This window comes from Mercenaria mercenaria, unplaced genomic scaffold (assembly GCF_021730395.1).
Source record: "Mercenaria mercenaria strain notata unplaced genomic scaffold, MADL_Memer_1 contig_4987, whole genome shotgun sequence".
In the NCBI taxonomy this organism is placed as follows: Eukaryota; Metazoa; Mollusca; class Bivalvia; order Venerida; family Veneridae; genus Mercenaria; species Mercenaria mercenaria.
In genome coordinates, this window is record NW_026463261.1 from 46904 (window position 1) to 64830 (window position 17927).

The 17927-nt window shown below is 35.6% G+C and overlaps 1 protein-coding gene across 1 annotated transcript; it reads left to right on the top strand.

Moving 5' to 3' along the window:
* The first annotated feature begins 416 nt into the window (after positions 1–416).
* LOC128554378 (protein KTI12 homolog) lies at positions 417–17581 on the top strand. The gene is made up of 8 exons (XM_053535663.1): positions 417–623; positions 6234–6285; positions 7297–7349; positions 7894–7949; positions 11657–11736; positions 12404–12563; positions 14060–14191; positions 17372–17581. Exons 1-8 carry the CDS (start codon positions 473–475, stop codon positions 17513–17515), a joined length of 828 nt encoding a protein of 275 aa, XP_053391638.1. The 5' UTR covers positions 417–472; the 3' UTR covers positions 17516–17581.
* Positions 17582–17927: the final 346 nt, after the last annotated feature.

Genomic DNA, 17927 nt, shown 5'->3' on the forward strand with positions numbered 1-17927 from the left:
TGTATCCGTGAAATATTGTTAAATAGTTCTTATAGGTGACATATAGCAGCTTATTTTAGGTAGTACAATAAAGGGTTATTAGAATTCGTTATAATTATAGTTGTTATGCAGTATCATTTAATTGCAATAGCATTTACCGAAAGTAAATAAAATCAAACGATTTTAAACAACAGCTGGTAGTATCTTTCTTAATTAATTATTGAGTCCATTGCGCATTTTACATCCATTTGTGCGCAATTGACTTAGCTCAAATATCTGCTGTTTGTGTGCCATTTTCAGTTCTTAGTATCTTAACGATATTTCCACGAACTTTAGCCGACAAGGTGCCTATAAAATTGAGTCCATTGCGCACTTTTCCTCCATTTCATACCATTGCGCACTTTACCTCCATTTCGCACCATAGGATAATAGAAAAAGTAAGCAGTCGCAAAATCCGCTTCCGGTAAAATGGCTTAATTCGGATAGTTTGGAAATGCCGCTAATCCTTCTATGTGGATTTCCGTCCAGCGGAAAGTCAAAAAGGGCTAATGAATTACAAGAATATTTCTCTAATGACTATAAAAGAAATGTGACTGTAATTAGTGATCATTCTGTTGGTGTTAATCGAAATGATGTATACGACGGTGAGTGTTAAGCCAAAAAAAGTGGGTGGGGAATGGTAAACAAACATTGTTTCCCAAACAAAGTATCCTGCGGATGACATATGCACTGATGTTGAGAGTAGGCTGCCATTAATTTATTTTAATGGTATAACACGTATGCATACAGGAATATGATAACCCTGAGAATACGAGAAACAGGGATAATTGTAGGCAGTGGCTACGATTACGGTACCGTAATCCTAGCCTCCGGTTCTAGGATTACGGAAGTTCCGTATTCCTAGACAACCCTATGAGGATAGGCTAGGATTACGGAAGTATTTAAGAGGCATCAAATATATATTAGGTTATGCATAAATGATGCTGAAAACTTCTTATTTCACTTAATTACAATAGCGATTTTTCATGCCTGCCTTATTTTTTCATGTTATCTATCCGCCATTTTGGGTTAGTATAATCTTAAACGCTATATTAATGGCGGCGCGCGGAAATATTATAGAAATATGAGTGTCAAAGTTAGGTTTAAAAAAATATTCTATACTTTGATTTTTTTTATTTATAACCATATTGTATTTTATTAAAGACCATTTGTGTTGATTTGATGAAAAAAAAAATGCAGGTATATACGAAACATAGATAATTCTATAATATTTCCTCGCGCCGCCATTAAGATTATTCTAACCCAAAACAGCGAATAGATAGCACAAAATAATAGTGAAATAAGTAAGTTTACAACGTCATTTATGCATAACCTAACATATATTTGATGCCTCTTAAATACTTCCGTAATCCTAGCCTATCCTCATAGGGTTGTCTAGGAATACGGAACTTCCGTAATCCTAGAACCGGAGGCTAGGATTACGGTACCGTAATCGTAGCCACTGCCATAATTGTATGTGAGCCATGAGTGCGACACCTATGTACCAGTCACTTTATGTACCAGACACTTTATGTACCACTTAGACACTTAGTGTACCACCTATATATTATATAGTTATTGTATCTCATAGTGTAGCACTGTGAATATGTGATAATTACCTGTGAAAACAACTTTGATTTAATCAGCTCAAGTCCATAGAATGTTGTTAACATTTCTATGGGAAAAAGTTAAATTTTACCTTATCAATTATGAAAATTAACTTTTAATTTTAGTAAAAAACATTTCAAGTAAGATAAAATGTAACATTTTCATCAAATCAGTACAAAAATGATCATCCACTATATATGATATATGTTGTACATAAGGTGTCCAAAGTGGTACATAAAGTGTCTGGTACATAAAGTGTAGGGTTGGATACCGGTTCCCGGTATCTGTACAATACCGAATAATCACTTCGAAAAGTACCGGTATATACCGTTTCGTAAAAGAACCGGTTCCGATTTCGGTATTTCCATAAAAGTAAAAACAAAATTCTTACAAAATCTGCGGCAAAATAAAGCAGAAATTTAAGCAAATAGCGTAATAACGCGATCGACATTGTTTACTGTGATACCGCTCACTCAGAGTAACCTCCCTTGACATGGAGAGCTAACCGTGCGAATAGTTTCGTATGCTAAATATTACCTGAAATACTTCTTTTCTCGTCGTTTTAAACAACGCAAACCAATACATAATTTCAAAATATACGACACGATTTTTCTTTGTAGTTTTCTTTTAAAACCAATGAAAAAAAAAATGATGTAAATAAAAAAATTACGAGACTAAGCTGTAACCTACGTAAACAAATAATCGGTTTTCGCGAACCATTAGAAATAATGTTATTGTTGGAATGTTGGTTCTTTCAAGTGTTTTGAAGGTTATTGTTCAATTAAAAATGTGTTGCAAAGTGTTTCACTTTAAAAACATTACTAGTCAACCTAGTCCAAGATTATCATGAGTGAGAATTAGTCTGACTTGTTAGAGGGGTAATTTGAAAGCTAGCAAGTGTTTAGTTAACAGTTCTAGACAGTACTGAGCTTTAAAAGCATTACTACAGTGAGTGTATTCATAGATTTAAATTGCATAGTGAGCGAGGTATCTGCTCTAGATTTTTATTTTGGAAAACTAGTCTGTAAGATAGGTTTATTTTTTACTCTTTCATAATCTAATACATACAACATTCCATTAACAGATTTAAAATGTTTATTTATCACAGCAAATTTTCATGTATATATACTTACATAGGTGTATATAATACTAAGCAAATCATTGCTTATGTAATGTATTACAAAGCATGGTATCGGTATCGGTATCGTTAAAAATACCGTATCGTTTCGTTGGTATCGGTATCGGTATCGGACCGCTTCGTCCTTAACGATATCCAACCCTAATAAAGTGACACATCCGTGAGCCACGATATTCTGATAACTTTTGCATAGGTCAATATCTTTCCTGCATGTACAACATAGAAAGTACATTTTCTGTGTTGAGCCTTCCATGGAAAGGCGGCAATTTTTAAATCACATTCTACTAAAAAACAAAAATATTAGTGAAATTTTAAGAAATCTGGAAAGAATATCCATTTTACCCTTCCATTCAATTGATGTTTATGTGAATAAATCGTAAAACACGAGTTTGTCACTGTTTTAAACAACACACCCTAAAGTTTACACAAATTTTACATGGCTCCAATTCATGTAACGTGATCGATAAGACCAACCGCACTGCCAGCGTGTATACTGGGTATACCAATTACCATGAGTCTTATATTCGGTGGACTCTATAACAAAATGATTGTTTGAAAGGATAAATTTTATTCTGTTTAATTAATTTATATTTTAGCTTAAGACTTTTGGCAAAAAATCATCAAAACCCCAGGAAAAAGTTCCACTACTGTCATTCAAAGAACAGAGGTGGAGAATTTTAGCATTTTCATGCATCTACCTATTACCGTGAATTTCAACTTTCATTCTAAAGAAGTTGTTAAGTTGATCAAAGACAAAGAAAGCATTTCTATTTTACAATGGTCCAAACTAAATATGAAACAAATATGGCAGAAATAAGCAAGTTTAATAAAAATTTGCGGAGAAAAATTGCAAAGATTAACCATAATGACCAATCACTTAGTTAAATTCCTTAATTTCTGGGATCAATGTGAATAAAAAGAAAGACACTCCAATTTTCAAAAATAGTTTTGCTAAAAATCCTAGCACATTGAGCATGAATAATGAGAGAAAAACTGTAAAGCAATTTTCATGTTAAGTGTCAAAACAGGACATTCATGGTAATATGTTTATCCCGGTAATTGGTATACCCAGTATACTGAGTGTAATGGCGGACGTGTAAATACAGCGAGGTAGCCAAACTGAAACATAATACATATAGTGTTTACGCTTTATTAATGTGTTTTACTGTTATGTTTAAACCATAAAATGATTCAGTTTTATTTTGTCTTACGATTTCATCTCATTGTGTAAATTTATATATTGCCTGATCATGTTTTTACCTAAATCTAACTTCACCACAGAAAAGGTTGTTATTGGTTTTGACGTAAAAAGAGGGATTATGACCTATCATGAAAATATCTAAGAATCCCTTTTGACATCAGATTATATGGACTGTTTCCTGCAGAAAATATGACATGTATGAAATATCCCCACAAGTGCCACAACTTACGTTTTCGATGGACCTATATTTTCGATGATTTCGGTATTTGTGGTTAATTTGCTTATCCAGTGTTTTTTAAGCTTTGCGGGGAATGGTGTCAGACCCGTAAGGAGGGGAAAATTGCGTCGAAACCACTTGAATAGGGGGGAAATTGCGTCATGATAAAAGCAGTGTTTTTCATGTGTTACAACAAAGAGCTATAAAAATAAATAAGGCATATAGAGCAAATCTCGCCAAAAAAAACGTGACAACTGAAAGAGATCTCATTTACCGAACGTGACACATTCTCCACCATAAAAATTTATGGTAGCCTAGCTCAGGAAACAGGAAACAGACACTGTTTTACGTCTTATTGACATGTTTTATTTTTATATTTAAACCATAAAATGGTTCAGTTTTATTTTGTTTTATGATTTAATTTATTTAGGTGAAAACATGATCTGGCGATATACTTAAGTGTATTGCCAGATCATGTTTTTACCTAAATCTATTTCCACAACAGAAAAGGTCTTTACTTGTTTTGATGTATATAAAGAGAGGGATTCTGCCTTATCACAAAAAATATCTCGAATCAGTTCTGAGGTCAGATTATTAGGAAGCAATATTAACACGTAATTATTATTATTTATGTTCTTGATTTCAACAGTGGACAAAAGGAATAAGTCAGAAATTTTGTATTGAATATTAAAGTATATAATTATATAGCGGTATCACAAGTACATGTATAAAAAACATATAATTTGTTTCCATAATTATTAATTTATAAACCTTCAGAAAAAAATTTCCTGGACCTTTGAAGTGACCGCCCTTCATACAGTTCAAATAATGGGTTATGGTTTTTAATAAATTAGTGTTTTCAAAATCGGATAAGATCACTCAGAAAGGATGGTCACCAGAAAATGATTTGTGGCCTTTTAGCATGACTCGTATTGTAAGACTCTACAGGTCTGGAATGATCATAATAGTTCATGCCCTTTCCTTGCATACAGACTTGTCTAAGGCTTTACAGGTTTTTGGGAAGTTTACTGTTGAATCGGCATTACTTCCCTTAGCAGCCAGCTGCCCAAAACAACCAGTCACAGAACTTCCCATTCTGAGTCATTTTTAGCTGGACTACATGTATTCAAAGAATAGTCAAGCTATTCTACTCACCCTGGCATCTGCGTCGGCATCACACCTTGGTCTCGTACAGCTATCATTTAAAGGCATATAGCTTTGAAACTTAGTTTTTCTTTTTCTAGGTCAATTACCAACCTCACTGGGTCAAGTCCCATAACTCTGACATGTATTTTGAGCAAATTATGCCCCCTTTTGGACTTAAAAAATTCTGGTTAAAGTTCTACATGCAAGTTACTATCTCCAAAACTAATGCAGAATATTGAATTGAAACTTCACATGTGCCTTCGGGGTTATAAAACTAGTTGATAGCAGCAAGTCGCATAACTCTGATATGCATTTTGGTAAAATTATGTCCCCTTTGAACTTACAACTCTTTTGATATATCCCCTTTTGAACTTTAAACTCTTTTGATATTTAACCTTTTTGGGTAATATTTTCCTGCTTCTTGGACAATATTTCGAATAGTCGAGCTTGGCTGTCTTATGGACAGCTCTTGTTTGTTTAAGTATCCACTTATATATTAAGTATAACTTTGCCTAACTTAAAGGCAGCCAGATTGTATCACTCCAATAAACTTAAGTCTGCTAGCAGCGAGTTTGCCTTTGCAACCAGTATGGACCAAGATCAGCCTGCACATCTGTGCGGGCTGATTATGGTCTGCACTGTTCACTACTCAGATAGTAAATTTTCAGTGAACAACTGAACATCCCTTTGAATAATATTAAAAAGTAGTACTGGTCAAATTGAATGATGGACCAGTCCATTTTAGAAATTTTGCAGGGTAAAGCTTAAATGGCTGTTAAATACAGGTTTAACTATATTTTACTATGGTGATACAGAATCTCAGTACAGGAAATAAATGTTATTAAATTTTCATTTTCCAGCGTTTATATATTAAAGCAGCATCTCTATTTTAACTGATATTTCAGATTCCAAGAAAGAAAAGATTGTGAGGGGGAATTTGAAATCATCAGTGCAAAGGTAAATTTCTGTCAGAATCCCAGACACTTACGGATGTTTTTATATATATTAGTTGATAAAAGTCGTATTTAACTGGGCATGATTCTTGATGGACACAGAAAATTAACGTGGTTTTCTATAAGAACTAAAAATGTAGAATAAGTAAAAGGGTCATGAAATAATAAATTGGAGGGTTGAATGCAATACTTTTGTAACTTGGGATCTTTTGAATAATCTGTTTAATAAAGAAGGACTCATGGTGGTTATTCATTTGTCTTTAAGATTTCTATGGTATAAAGTACAGTTAATAAATCGAATTAAGAGCACTTAATTTTTTTAAAAACCTAATCAGTCTTTGCACTTCTAATAAAATTTAAAACAAATTGACAGAAATTGGTGATGGGGGCGGGTGAAAAGATGCTTTTGGTAACTGAAAACTGCTTTGATGTACAGTTGTAAAACCTATGGTATGATCGCTGTAGGCCTGCAGTGGTCAGATTTCATTTGATGGTTGCATGAGGTTAGCAGAAAACAAAGTTCGAGGTTATTGCGGCTGGGAAACTTAAACAATTTCCGACTTACAATTGAAGCATAACTGAAGTAAACTCTCCCCTATAATTGTCACACTTCATACTAGGACAGGCCATTTTTGAACAGGCATGACTGTTTTTATGCCCCTGGCATCTACTGATGCAGGAGGCATATAGTGATTGCCCTGTCCGTCCATTCGAGGTTAACCAAATGGGATCGTTTCATCTAGCATCAATACCCCTAACTAGAATGACTTGATACTAATGCAGATGTAACCTGTGACCATTCCTCATCTTCAGACATCACTTGACCTTGAACTTGACCATGAACTTGACCTCGTATTGGACTTAGGTTGCCACTGGAGGCATCAAGCATTTATTGAACACAGCTCCTTGTTACTATCAACTTTTCTTTAATATAAAAGTTTTTCCTCTCATATAATTAATGCTCTGATCTGTCACAAAACATTTTAAATGTGCTTTTTTTCTTTATATTTTGCAGATGTTTGAATAAAGACAGCATTACAATTTTGGATTCTTTAAATTATATAAAAGGTTTGTTTACACTCCTAACTAAACAACATTTTGTGCTTAACAAGAATATCTAATAGCTTATGAAGATTCTTGTTTACATTGACTTTGTGCATGTACATTTGTAGTAGGGCTACACAGTCCTGTCAAGTCATTTCTGTTTAATGGATACCCGCACTGAAATTTAGTACTACTGCTGTTTGGCATCATTTAGTTTGTTAAAAAAGAAATACAAGAATAGTGTTATGATTAATTGGACATAAAAATGTATTGATGCCAGATAGATTTCAATCTTTTTACCTCTTATCATGCTCACCAGGACACAATTGTTTCTGCCTTTGCAACCAGTGTAGATCATTATCAGCCTGCACATCCGTGCAGTCTGATCAAGATCTACACTGTTCGCCATTCAGCCAGTAATTTTTTGGTTAGCACCTCTTTTAACAGTGAATGGTACTGTCCAAACTGAAAGATAGAAAAGTTCTTTATAATAGAAATTAAGCAGGGTTAAGTTAAAAGGTTTATTCCAATATAATATTAATTTAAACATTGTTTCTTAAACTTCCAGGGTTTCGTTATGAATTGTATTGTGTTACCAAAGAATCGCAGACTACTCAGTGTGTTGTAAGTAAGATTTTGTTATATAGTTGTGAGGTTTTGCAAGATCTTACTAACTGCCTTTTTTCCAGTACCATATCGTCACAGTCTAAAAGGTGGATATATGCATCTGTATTTCAGTGCATATGGCAGTATTATGCTCACAGGACTGGTGACAAATGATAAAATGCTAGTGTTTGATTAAATTAATTCTATATTTTATTTAGTCATTGTGCTGCTTATTTGTTCCAGCCTGAAAAAAACTTCTTCTCGATCCTTTGGTTTTTAGCTCATCTGATTTTTTGAAAAAAAAAGATGAGTTATTGTCATCACTCGGGCGGTTGTCGGCGTCGGCGTTGCCTGGTTAAGTTTTATGTTTAGGTCAGCTTTTCTCCTAAACTATCAAAGCTATTGCTTTGAAACTTGGAATACTTGTTCACCATCATAAACTGACCCTGTATAGCAAGAAACATAACTCCATCTTGCTTTTTGCAAGATTTATGGCCCCTTTTGTACTTAGAAAATATCAGATTTCTTGGTTAAGTTTTATGTTTAGGTCAACTTTTCTCCTAAACTATCAAAGCTATTGCTTTGAAACTTGGAACACTTGTTCACCGTCATAAGCAGACCCTGTACATCAGGAAACATAACTCCATCTTGCTTTTTGCAAGAATGATTGCCTCTTTTGGACTTAGAAAATCAGTTTTCTTGGTTAAGTTTTATGTTTAGGTCAGCTTTTATCTTAAACTATCAAAGCTATTGCTTTTAAACTTGCAACACTTGTTCACCATCATAAGCTGAGCCTGTACAGCAAGAAACATAACTCCATCCTGCTTTTTGCAAGATTTATGGCCCCTTTTGGACTTAGAAAATATCAGATTTCTTGGTTAAGTTTTATGTTTAGGTCAACTTTTTCTCTTAAACTATCAAAGCTATTGCTTTGAAACTTGCAACACTTGTTCACCATCATAAGCTGACCATGTACAGCAAGAAACATAACTCCACCCTGCTTTTTGCAAGATTTATGGGCCCTTTTGGACTTAGAAAATATCAGATTTCTTGGTTAAGTTTTATGTTTAGGTCAACTTTTTCTCTTAAACTATCAAAGCTATTGCTTCTAAACTTGCAACACTTGTTCACCACCATAAGCTGACCCTGTACAGCAAGCAACATAACTCTATCCTGCTTTTTGTAATAATTATTGCCCCTTTTGAACTTAGAAAATCATTTTCTTGGTTGAGTATTATGTTTAAGTCAACTTTCCTCATAAACTATCAAAGCTATTGCTTTAAAACTTGCAACAGTTTTTCACCATCATAAGTGGACACTGTACATCAAGAAACATAACTCTATCCTGCTTTAATGCAAGGATGATGGCCCTTTTTAGACTTACAAAATCATGGGTAGGACAATATTTCTGTTATACAAAAAAAAAATCAGATGAGCGTCAGCACCTGCAAGGCGGTGCTCTTGTTATAGTTTCCGCCTTTCCGGACAATAACTCATGAAAGGCATGACAGATTTTAATTGTTTTTGGTACACAGGTGTAACATCTTAAAATACAGGTCAAGTTTGACTTTTGCAACAAACCACCATTTTTAGCTCACCTGTCACAAAGTGACAAGGTGAGCTTTTGTGATCGCGCGGTGTCCGTCGTGCGTCCGTAAACTTTTGCTTGTGACCACTCTAGAGGTCACATTTTTCATGGGATCTTTATGAAAATTGGTCAGAATGTTCATCTTGATGATATCTAGGTCAAGTTCGAAACTGGGTCACGTGCCTTCAAAAACTAGGTCAGTAGGTCTAAAAATAGAAAAACCTTGTGACCTCTCTAGAGGCCATATATTTCACAAGATCTTCATGAAAATTGGTCAGAATGTTCACCTTGATGATATCTAGGTCAAGTTCGAAACTGGGTCACATGCCATCAAAAACTAGGTCAGTAGGTCTAAAAATAGAAAAACCTTGTGACCTCTCTTAGAGGCCATATATTTCAAAGATCTTCATGAAAATTGGTCAGAACGTTCATCTTGATGATATCTAGGTCAAGTTCGAAACTGGGTTACGTGCCGTCAAAAACTAGGTCAGTAGGTCAAATAATAGAAAAACCTTGTGACCTCTCGAAAGGCCACATTTTTCATGGGATCTGTATGAAAGTTGGTCTGAATGTTCATCTTGATGATATCTAGGTCAAGTTCGAAACTGGGTCACGTGCGATCAAAAACTAGGTCAGTAGGTCTAAAAATAGAAAAACCTTGTGACCTCTCTAGAGGCCATATATTTCATGAGATCTTCATGAAAATTGGTCAGAATGTTCACCTTGATGATATCTAGGTCAAGTTCGAAAGTGGGTCACGTGCCATCAAAAACTAGGTCAGTAGGTCAAATAATAAAAAAACCTTGTGACCTCTTTAGAGGCCATATTTTTCATGGGATCTGTATGAAAGTTGGTCTGAATGTTCATCTTGATGATATCTAGGTCAGTTTCGAAAGTGGGTCACGTGCCATCAAAAACTAGGTCAGTAGGTCAAATAATAGAAAAACCTTGTGACCTCTCTAAAGGCCATATTTTTCATGGGATCTGTATGAAAATTGGTCTGAATGTTCATCTTGATGATGTCTAGATCAAGTTTGAAACAGGGTCATGTGCGGTCAAAAACTAGGTCAGTAGGTCTAAAAATAGAAAAATCTTGTGACCTCTCTAGAGGCCATACTTATGAATGGATCTCCATAAAAATTGGTCAGAATGTTCACCTTGATGATATCTAGGTCAAGTTTGAAACTGGGTCACGTGCCTTAAAAAACTAGGTCAGTAGGTCAAATAATAAAAAAACCTTGTGACCTCTCTAAAGGCCATACTATTCATGGGATCTGTATGAAAGTTGGTCTGAATGTTCATCTTGATGATATCTAGGTCAAGTTTGAAACTGGGTCAACTGCGGTCAAAAATTAGGTCAGTAGGTCTAAAATTATTAAAATCTTTTGACCTCTCTAGAGGCCATATTTTTCAATGGATCTTCATGAAAATTGATCTGAATGTTCACCTTGATGATATCTAGGTCAGTTTCGAAACTGGGTCACGTGCGGTCAAAAACTAGGCCAGTAGGTATAAAAATAGAAAAACCTTGTGACCTCTCTAGAGGCCATATTTTTCATGAGATCTTCATGAAAATTAGTGAGAATGTTCACCTTGATGATATCTAGGTAAGATTCAAAACAGGGTCACGTACCTTCGAAAACTAGGTCAATAGGTCAAATAATAGAAAAACCTTGTGACCACTCTAGAGACCATATTTTTCAATGGATCTTCTTGAAAATTGATCAGAATTCTTATCTTGATAATATCTAGGTCAAGTTCAAAACTGGGTCACATGAGCTCAAAAACTAGGTCACTATGTCAAATAATAGAAAAAATGCCGTCATACTCAAAACTGGGTCATGTGGGAAGAGGTGAGCGATTCAGGACCATCATGGTCCTCTTTTTTGACATAGTTATGGCCCCTTTCCAACTTAATAAGTTTTGCCATAATTCTGTGACAAGGCCGTATTGTGGGGCTATTATTCGTCGCTCTTGTGACAGTTGAACTTTTAAGTTTTGTTTGTATTCGAAAGATACAATGTACACTGCAATACAGAATACACACATGGTATTTGACATATACTTTGTAACACATGTTATGCTGCTTTTATCTTTGATACACTGTAACACAGACGTATGTTTTTATATCTGACAGATACACTGTAACACAGATGCAGTGACAGCATCACAGTGGAATCTCAGCAGGGAGCCTGGTGAACAGTATTCACAAGAAATGTAAGTTTTTCATAGTAGTATTAGGTCCAGTGTAATAGAATTAAACTTGGAAACCAGTCTCAAAATACAGCCTTCCCATTGGTCAGTTTCAAAATTGTGTTCAGCAGCAACCAATCAGATATTATTGCCTTTAGACTGGTCATGGTTTTATTAATTTCAGTTTTACTTGTCTAGAATTTTTGTTTACTAGTTCATACCTGCTGTAGTGTTCATCTGCATGTGTTCTGTAACAATTTTGTATACTGAAATGTCACCTTCGAGGCATGCATCCAGGATTTTGAGTTTACACTGTAAACTTTACAGGGAACAGTTATTGTTCAAGATTTCCAAATGTTTTAAAATGTTCCAATTTGTGCAGACTGGATAATATTTATCCACATGACTGCCCCAATGTTTTTCTGTTTTTGCAAATTTAAAAGCACTTACTTATATAATGTGGCTGCGGCTGTGTTCTCTTCCATGTCCCAATGGATCTTTCTTTTCAGGTCATGCAGAATTTGATTGTATGCAGGATTGATTAAACAGGTTCTCTCCACTCTTATATACATATGCTAGAATTCATTTTCTAACCTTTATGTATACTAATTTAAGTGTATGGCTAGCTACACAGTTTTCATATTTTTCAACAGTACTGAAACAGCTTTTACTTATTCCATTTTTCTCACAGTTTTGATGCTTTAGTGATGAGGTTTGAGGAGCCTAATGGATCTAACAGATGGGATTCACCGTTGTTTGTTGTACAGAAAGACGATACATTACCATTTGAAGCTATAGCAGACACGTTACTGAAGCGGAAACCCCCACCACAGAATGCATCTACATTACCGGTAAGTAACAGAGCTTGGGCAATCATTACCGGTAAGCATAATCAGCTGTAGTATCCTCTGTGATCATGTCTACTTCTGGTAAAAAATGGAACCAAGGGTTCTTCTCTCACTTTTCACTGTGCTGTTCTGGAAACCACTGATTAGCGACAACATGTATTAATTTGCAAGTTGAGACTCTTTGTTTTGGGTTTAACACCAATATTTAACAGTATTTAAACAGGGCCTCCGTGGCTGAGTGGTTAAGGTCGCTGACTTCAAATCACTTGCCCCTCATTAATGTGGGTTTGAGCCTCACTCGGAGAGTTGAATTCTTCATGTGAGGAAGCCATCCAGCTGGCTTACGGAAGGTCAGTGGTTCTACCCAGGTGCCCACTCGTGATGAAATAATACACAGAGGGGCACCTGGGGTCTTCCTCCACCATTAAAGCTGGGAAGTCACCATATGACCTATCATGTGTCGGTGTGACGTTAAATCCAAAACAAAAAAAAAAGAAAAAAAGTCATGTAACGGCAAGCAGTTAACCTAACCAGTGTTTCTGGATTCTGTAACAGTACAAACCTGTTATCAGCAAGTAACTGCCAACTTCCCAACAGGAATTATCAGAGGTGGAGGAGGAATGGGGATCGAACTTGCGACCCCACGATCAGAAGACCAATGCTCTCTCCCTACTGAGCTAAGCGGGCAGGTTGAGACTGAACTCTGAAGTCAGTTATTATTCAGTAATACTGTCGACAAATGATCATTTGAGGTCACAGTGACATGTGCGAAAGGCAGGAGAGGCAGGAGTAATGCAGGCTTTAAAGTGATATACATACAGAGATATATAAATATATATAAATATAAGGATACTGGCTGGAAAATATCTCGAGGGAGCACAGTTGTTCTAGCCATCGATGCTTGATAAGCGATGTTTCACTGTTCAACATTCTATGGAGGTGACATTATAAAAGTGAAATACAATTGAAATCTTAGGCCTAGTTTGAGAGCCTTGAATTGACAGGTGAAATTGGTGCAGTATACAAACAAACATATAGCTCTAGTTGATGAAAGTGTCACCTTGGAAAATCGTTTTGTTGTATTTGCAAGTCAGTAAAGGGTCAGTTCTGCTAAGACAATAAGACTGGAAATGTGTATTATCCTGCTAGTTATGTGTATTACTGTGGGGCTTATTTGAATTTCACGAGTCTGTTTTGCTGGCATCCTTCTTGGATGTGTCATCATTTCCACAAGGGATTCGAACTACTGTAACCTCGGTCAGTGTTGAGTGACAACTATGCCTCCACTGAAGCATTGATTCCTTTATTTGAGCCGTGCCATGAGAAAACCAACATAGTGGGTTTGCGACAAGCATGGATCCAGACCAGACTGCGCAGATGCGCAGGCTGGTCTGGATCCATGCTGGTCGCAAAGCAACTATGTTGGTTTTCTCATAGCACGTGTCATATTATACTGTTTGATTTCTGTATATATATGTGTATCTGATTTTCTATTTCAGCAACCACTGTCTTCCACCAACTTCCTATATGAGTTAGACCGAGTAACAAGTGATATTCTACAAGTCATAATGGCTGCCTTAAAGACATACGTTCCTGGTGACCAGATCAGTATACCAAGCTCAACAGATAAAGTATCCTTCATTAACCCGTAACCTGCTTAATTTCTTTAATGAACTTGTTGGACAGTGCCATTAACTGTTAAAAGGAGTGCATATAAAAAGCTTACTGATTGAATGGCCAACAGTGCAGGTCATGATTAGACTAAACGGATATGCAGGCTGATTAGTATCTAATCTGGTAGCAATGACAGAATCACTACCGGTATATATTTTGGCTTTTAAGACACACTGAGTTATAAGAGGCACCCGGAAACCAGATATGCAGTTTAGGGTTTCTTTTTAGCTCACCTGTCACAAAGTGACAAGGTGAGCTATTGTGACCGCTTGATGTCCGTTGTCCGTAGTGCGTCCGTCAACAATTTCTAAAAAAATCTTCTTCTTGAAAACCACTGGGCATAATTACACCAAACTTCACAGGAATGATCCTTGGATGGCCCCCTTTCAAAATTGTTCAAAGAATTGAATTCCATGCAGAACTCTGGTTGCCATGGCAACCGAAAGAAAAAACTTTAAAAATCTTCTTGTCCTAAACCACAGGGCCTAGTGCTTTGATATCTGGTATGTAGCATCATCTAGTGGCCCTCTACCAAAATTTTTCAAATTATCCCCCTAGGGTCAAATATGGCCCCGCCCCGGGGGTCACATGGTTTATATAGACTTATATAGGGAAAACTTTAAAAATCTTCTTGTACAAAACGACATGACCTAGGGCTTTGATATCTGGTGTGTAGCATCATCTAGTGGCCCTCTACCAAAATTTTTCAAATTATCTCCCTAGGGTCAAATATGGCCCCGCCCCGGGGGTCACATGGTTTATATAGACTTATATAGGGAAAACTTTGAAAATCTTCCTGTACAAAACCACATGGCCTAGGGCTTTGATATTTGGTTTGTAGCATCATCTATTGGTCCTCAACCAAATTTTTCAAATTATCCTCCTAGGGTCAAATATGGCTCTGCCCCGGGGGTCCCAAGTTTTACATAGACTTATATAGGAAAAAAAAGTTTAAAAATCTTCTTGTCTGAAACCACAACACTTAGACCTTTGATATTTGGTTTGTAGCATTGTCTTATGGTGCTCAACCAAAATTGTTCAAATTGTACCCCTTGGGTGAAAAGAGGCCCTGCTCTGGGGGTCCAAAGTTTTATATAGACTTATATAGGAAAAAAGCTTTAAAAATCTTCTTGTCTGAAACCATACGACCTAGGCTTTTGATATTTGGTATGATGCATTGTCTAGTAGTCCTCTGCCAAAATTGTTCGAATTATGTCCCTGGGGTTAAAAGAGGCCCTGGGGTCACTTTAGTTATTATGTGAGTTATATAGGAAAAAATACTTAAAAAATCATCTGATCCTATTTCCAAGACTGTTTACTTATAATTACCTGGTGATGTCACTTGACTGTGACCTTGACCTACTGACCTACTTTCTTGTATTTTAAGATACAGCCTTGAAATTTTGATGACATTCACAGTTTTGCACACAAATCGTAAAACTGAATTTCATTGACCATGAATGTGACCTGCTGACTTTCTTAATATTTTATCATCAGTTTGACATTTGAAACATGTAGCTCATATTACTCAGGTGAGTGATCCAGGGTTATCATGACCCTCTTGTTTTTAATTCCCTTGTAATATAGGCTTATAAGATGCTCCCTACTTTTGAATTGGAAATATGACTCCTAATAATGTGTCTTATAAGTGAAAATATATGGTAATCATGTTAAACATATGGGTTAACACAATATGCAGTATTTTACTGTTTGATTCACTGAATCTGTTTGAGGGGTTTTCTTGAATTTTTCCAAGATCCAGATATAAACTATTCTGGCATGTTCAAGGTCTCTTAGGGTGGTAATAGGATTCTTTAGATTTTTAGCTCTTTTCGAAGAAAAAGAAGAGCTGTTGTACCTGCCCCGGCGTTGGCATTGCCGTTGGTTAAAATTTTTGATAAAGTCAAATATCTCTGTTACTATCAAAGCTATTGACTTGAAACTTAAGTTATTTACTATCCAAGTGTACACCAGGAGAAACAATCCCCATAACACTGATTTGAATTTTGATAGAATTATGCCCCTTTTTAACTTAGAATTTTTGGTTAAAGTTTTTGATAAAGTCAGATATCTCTGTTACTGTCAAAGCTATTGACTTGAAACTTAAAATACTTGTTTACCATCAAAGTCTACACCAGGAGAAACAATCCCTATAACTCTGATTTAAATTTTGACAGAATTATATCCCTTTTTAACTTAGAATTTTTAATTTTTTTGATAATGTCAAATATCTCTGTTTCTATTAAAGCTTTTGACTTGAAACTCAAGAGTTATTTAACATACTATCAAAGTCTACACCAGGAGACACTATTCCCATAACTCTTTGATTTGAATTTGACAGAGTTATATCCCTTTTTAACTTGGATTTTTTTTTACTTGCAAAGCTCTAATTTAGTCAAACAATGAAAAAAGTTGAGCACGCTACCTTACGGACAGCTCTCGTTTTTACCCTATTACCTTTAAATAACATTAATGCCTCTAGTGGTGTCAGCTTGAAAAGGGTCATTTATTCAGGCCCTAAAATATTTTTTCACAACTACTTTTTTTTTAAATAAACAGTAAATTGAACTTGTCTTGAATGAATTTTAAAGGTGTTGAACTAAGACCAAAGAGATATAAATCTATATATGTTCTTTTGTTTTACTGAATCAAATATTGGCATGCCCTCATAGCAACTTTTTGACAATTCAAATGGCACAATCTGCTGTATGTCTGACATAGTTTGAGGATGAATATTTGAGGCAATGTCATCTTTTAAATTTGTTAATTTTTAAAAGAAACAATTTGACAGAGTTGATAGCTTTTTATTATTATTTATTCGACTGTCTTCGGATCCCACAGCTCTAGCAATTATAGTTACTACTGAAGCTGTTTCAAAAGCAGAGTGGACTGAAAAAGTTTTACTTAAATGACGAGACGTCTGAAGTTTAGGTCATCAAAAACATATGGCCAGATTTTAGAGGTATGTGCCCCCTCCCTGCAATGTATTTGCCCTTTTTCTTCAAAGATTTTCAAAAATAGATAAATTATGCGACGTAATGAAAATTATTTGACTTGACGAAGTAGATTGTCTTCCTACATGTATTTTTCTTACCTTTAACTGTTGAAGAAAGTTTATTTCCTTAACACAGTCTCAGTTGAATTTATGCAGACCGTTTACTCTGGCAGAATTACAACGCAGCAAACGACAGTTCATAACATACACAAAAATGCATCCTGTGGACGATACTTCAAAAATTGGAAATATGTTTGTGCAATATTTAAACAATACATTGAAGTGAATTTTATTGATTATCTTGATTTTTATCTTTATATGAAATTCCTTATCAATACATTTGTAAAACATTTACAGTTGGTTTGTAGCTTTTAACAAGAGAAGGGATTCTGAAAAAGTATTATATCTATATATAGAGGAAAGAAAAGAGTCTTTACCCAGAACAAATTTGGCATTAGCTTAACAGGAATTAGGGGAGAAGTCTCAGAATGCAGCCTTGTGATTGGTCAGTTTCAATCTTTGTTCTCAGTAACAACCAGTCAGATGCTGAAGATCTGAGACTGGTCTCCAAATTTAGATTGCTGAGCTTGGACCGGAGAAAAAGTGCTCAGGGTAGGCTAATTTGATATCTCGTAGACTGTAACAAGAGCTCTGCCAAGCTGAGCAATATCCGCCCTAAGGGTTACATCAAAGGATGG

Bases quoted from the DNA above. Each gene is read 5' to 3' on its own strand.
- LOC128554378 (XM_053535663.1), top strand. From the start codon at position 473: ATGCCGCTAATCCTTCTATGTGGATTTCCGTCCAGCGGAAAGTCAAAA. The intron at 6,286-7,296 runs GTAAATTTCTGT...TATATTTTGCAG, and splicing joins TTGAAATCATCAGTGCAAAG to ATGTTTGAATAAAGACAGCA. The intron at 12,564-14,059 runs GTAAGTAACAGA...TTTCTATTTCAG, and splicing joins AGAATGCATCTACATTACCG to CAACCACTGTCTTCCACCAA.